General features: G+C 42.4%; 1 protein-coding gene across 1 annotated transcript in view; it reads left to right on the forward strand.

Moving 5' to 3' along the window:
* Positions 1-4497, forward strand: part of SARC_11875 (septum-promoting GTP-binding protein 1) — a 6093-nt gene extending 1596 nt beyond the window's left edge. The window contains exons 2-6 of the mRNA XM_014294032.1: positions 474-580; positions 1538-1609; positions 2248-2384; positions 3293-3376; positions 3871-4497. Coding sequence (XP_014149507.1) covers positions 474-580; positions 1538-1609; positions 2248-2384; positions 3293-3376; positions 3871-4035 — 565 coding nt within the window. The 3' untranslated portion in view covers positions 4036-4497. The remainder of the gene's footprint in view (positions 1-473; positions 581-1537; positions 1610-2247; positions 2385-3292; positions 3377-3870) is intronic.
* Positions 4498-4782: the final 285 nt, after the last annotated feature.

Raw genomic sequence — 4782 nt, forward strand, 5'->3', positions numbered from 1 at the left:
TTGTTATTATTTTATTTATTTTATTTTATTATAATATTATTATATTTTTATTATTTTTATTATTATTATTATTATTACTATATATATTGTTTTATTGATGTATGTTTTTGTGTGTGTGTGTTCGTGTGTGTGTCTGTGTGTGTGTGTGTGTGTTCGTTTGTGTGTGTGTGTGTGTTTATATGTAATTCTATACGGGCATTTATCAAATTGTATGCGTCAAAGTACTTTTTTTTGTATATGTTTTAGCTGTTGAATACCTTTAAATATATGAACAAAAATAAATTTGCGTGTACGTAGCATATACAGACCAGCCTGCTTCGATATTGTCCTCGAAAGGGAAGTGTTTTTATCGCATACATGCAAGTACAATCCCGTGCCGTTTGTTCGTAACCGTCGACTACGTAGAGCTTACCAATGGTACCATGAGAAGCACGATCGAAGCATATCTTAATTACATTTATCTCCCTATACAGTGTCATCGTAAAGGTAGGCATGCTTGGTGATGCACAGACTGGTAAAACCACCTTGATGGTGAAGTATGTGGAGGGATCTTTTGATGAGGACTATATACAAACACTAGGTATGTATCTACAAACGGTATATTTCAGTTGCTTTAAGGTTCACATCGATGTATACAATGTGCATCTGAGATAGCTAGCCAACATATAGTTGTGTGGCTACGTGCGGACCAATTGCTGATGTATGTCTGTAAATAGAGGTAGAATCGATATGGAATTCAAGCACCGGCGTGTTCCGAATCATGCTGATGCGTGTGTACTAGACCACAAAATAGCACTCCAGATGAAACAAAGCTATCGTATTGACACTCGTTATTCATTGAAAGCAGTCAAGCGCATGAAACCTCGGTGAGTGCAAGACACAGAAGGTGTACTACTAGCGAGGCATGCAGCTCCACGATTCTCAACCCTTACCCGAATACTAAACAGTCCACTTGCCCTTTTTTTATTTCGCGCCACATGGGCACTCATATATACACCAATCGTTTCGAGGGGTAGATATATCGTAGCCCTGTCACATTCGTGCAGTCCATTGATCATGCTCAATGCCTTGGTATTATTCTGGTTCTGGTGCTTACTTGAATGATATGTATAAGCCTATGTCACTGCACTGTACCGTTCATGTCGCACAATCTGGTGCATTGGAATCTTCACCTGGCGATGCTGTGGCTCCAATCCAACTGAGGCTGTGAGTGCTACACTGGCACTTTCCTATCACTTTATGCACGCCTCGTTATGCAGTCGTACGTCCTGGTACTCATATGTTACTCCTTTAAGCCCGATGTTCCGGACCAACCCTGATCGCGAATTGCTACACTAAATAATACATATCAGTGGCTGTGTGATACTTTGGTCTGGTCAATGTTTTCGTCCCTGCACAATCGTGACTGTGTGGGCTCGGTTGTCACTTTGATTCTCATACGTATGACTCGGGTGTGAACCCTCGTATACCAGTGTGTACTTGTGAGCCACGGTGCTCGTTGCTAAGCACTGGTCATGCTTTGTGCTTCCGTTGACAGGGGTGAACTTCATGGAGAAATCAATCACCATACAACAGACGGAGATCACCTTTGCTATCTGGGACTTGGGGGGTATGTGCCGTGCGGTCTTCGGATATCATAGAGTTAGGAATGGAAGCAAGCTGGTATCACCGTGTTTGGTATCAGAATGATGCTAACCGGCAAATGGCGCGTTCAGCTTGTTTGTCCCCTGCGCTGCGTAGTTGGAATGTGTTGGTAACTTCTCTGAATGTTTATGTCGCATATAAGAATCAGGCCCTTATCCGCCACACATTTCAGCCTAGATATCCAGTACTATACCTGCATAGCCTTCATCTATCGATATTGTCCAAAGTGTTATTCGTTGCGCAATAGGAATGTGTGGATAGTTGCTTTCATGTATTTCAATACAAGCTCGTGCCACGGTGTGTTCCAGACTCTCATTTGCATGGCTCTTGAGTTTGACATCATTGCCTCTACCCTGATATCGCTCAAGAGTGGTACACGCAGCGCACTAAGGTTTCAGCAGATCGTACAGATACCATGAACATACCAACAGAACATTCTTATAGGACACTGATGTACATCATGCATCCTCTTCCCATCCTGTATAGAGCTCACACAGCTTCATGAGTACATACATGCGTGCCTTGTAGCATCGAAACGCAGTATATGATTTTTTTCTGTTCTCGAAGTCTATTTTTAGAACAATCTAATTGTTCTATTTATAGGTCAGAGAGAGTTCATCAACATGCTGCCACTAGTATGCAACGATGCAGTAGCGATACTCTTCATCTTCGATCTGTCACGGAAGCAAACGCTAAATAGCATCAAAGAATGGTACAGACAGGCACGAGGATTTAACAAGGTATGCGCGCGTGACTCAAGGGTATACTTATCTATATAAATATATATATATATCTGTATCTGTGTCTATGTCTGTGTCTGTGTCTGTGTCTGTGTGTCTGTGTCTGTGTGCCTGTGTGTTTGTCTGTGTTTTCTGTGTTTGTCTGTTTGTTTGTCTGTTTGTTTGTGTGTGTGTATGTATGTGTGTGTGTGTGTGTGTGTGTGTGTGTATGTATGTATATCTATGTGTGTATATATGTATATATATATATATGTGTGTGTGTGTATATATGTATATATATATATGTGTGTGTGTGTGTGTATGTATATATATATATATGGGTGTATGTTCAGTAGAATGCGCAATTTGGATATGCGCAAATGTACATCCAAATATGTTTAAGATGCACGTATATACATTCAACTGCAAAATTCTTGCCTACATCTTCTCCTTAACAAGGTATATAATGAAACCATCACCACTGTGTCATACATATTGCAGAAAGGTCCCCGCCATACAGTTCGTGCTCATTCGATACATAGGCATATACTTCCTATTTAGCAAAGAATATGTTTTATTTTGGGTCATTGCTCAAAATTACAAATGTGCCAGGTATATTCTGCAGTTGTATTTGCACCGATGCTGCTGCGGCACGCCGTTTAATCGGTTCTGAAAACCTTGAATCTGTGCCCAACTGAGCACTTAATCTCTACATACTTACATTACGCATATGAAGGGCTTTTAGAACATAATAATTGAGTTGCGCATACGGAGGGTGTTGATAGACATATGAATGTTGTCATGGAGACGTATAGATGCTTGTTTGCTACTCATTTACAGTACGATCAAACCATTGAACAAAAGAGAGTGTGCGATAGGAACGCTCGGTACTCATTAACTGACTCGTTTGGGAATTCGACTGTGCACAGACTGCGATACCCTTTCTGGTGGGGACCAAATACGATGTGTACAACGAACTGTCACAAAAGGAACAACAAGATATATATAACCGGGTACGTAAAGTGTATACGAATGTAACAAGTATGTGAATAGTAGGTATTTAGCCCTAGGTTCACTTCGTAACTCGAACCCTAGAACGGCTGATGTGGGCATGTGCGTATCTGTGTTCATGTTCCGTATGGGTACGTGTTTGTCGGTGAACCTACGTATGTGCATGAGTGTACAATTGTTGAGTATATGCGTATTCGTATGCGTACGTGGTGCTACTGCAAGCGCATAATATCCTGTTCTGTGCTCCAACAGCGAACCCCTTTTGGTCGTCTATTATAGTTTATATCGTAGTTGTGTTCCTATCAGAGAATGTGCTTACAGTGTGTCATGGCACTAGTAAAAATCTTTCTAACGTTCGTTTGACAACTAAGTCTGGTTTTATTTGTCGGTAGAGTACAGTCCATGCATTAAGGTACCACCACAGACACCGGCCGAAGAAGCCACACGCTCATTCTTATTATTGTCCGTGTACCGTTCGACTGCTCTCCCGTCCCAGGCAAAAAAATACTCGGACGCCATGAAAGCTCCGCTGATATTCTGCTCGTCATCGCACTCGATCAACGTCCAGAAAATATTCAAGATCGTGCTAGCCAAGGCCTTTGACTTAAGATGCACCATCGAACAAGTCACGGACGTGGGCGACCCCTTAATCATCTACTAGCTGCCATAGAGTATATCTTCACCATTATACAACGGAACACTCAGCAATACACTCGAGAAGGGAGATCCCGTGGTCGGCTGCGCTCTCACAGGTGCACACAACATATATGCACGTGCACTGTGTGCGTGTGTGGTGTTAAGTGCGCGTCTGCCTCGGAATGGGAGATTGTATCTTCACCGTAGAATGACCAGGTCACCCAAGTGCCCGCGATTTGGGGCCATTCTGCACCGGACATCCTGTGATGCTTTATAATGCACTTGGCGTTAACGGTTGGAGTTGCATGCAGTGGAGACATGCGTGATAGCCCTAAACGTACAACGCACGGGTGTCATATTATTGTATACTGTATTGGAATCAACATTGCCCGTTACTATAGATATCCCCCAGCCCCAGACCGCCTCGAGTATTGTCAGCGACTTAAACTGCACAAACAACCATCCATAAAAGCAATGCACAAATAACCCAGTTATAAAAAAATGACTACATAACAGGCATCGTAGCGGAACATTCACTGTACCTTGGACACTCGAACGATAAGCGTACAAGCCTGGATTATAATCATATGCTGGTCCGCTGCTGTGCTCCAAGCCGGGTATGCTGACCGTGCCGTTGCCATTTCGGGTGCATGTGATAGTCACATGGCATGAATGCTGAATTTTTCTCTAACTTGGCAGAGTATTTTAAGATTGACACTGCAACACAAACAATTGCAGACATATTCTACACTTTCTCCTGGAGCATATGCCA

The sequence above is a fragment of the Sphaeroforma arctica genome (genome assembly GCF_001186125.1).
Source record: "Sphaeroforma arctica JP610 unplaced genomic scaffold supercont1.1929, whole genome shotgun sequence".
Taxonomy (NCBI): Eukaryota; class Ichthyosporea; order Ichthyophonida; genus Sphaeroforma; species Sphaeroforma arctica.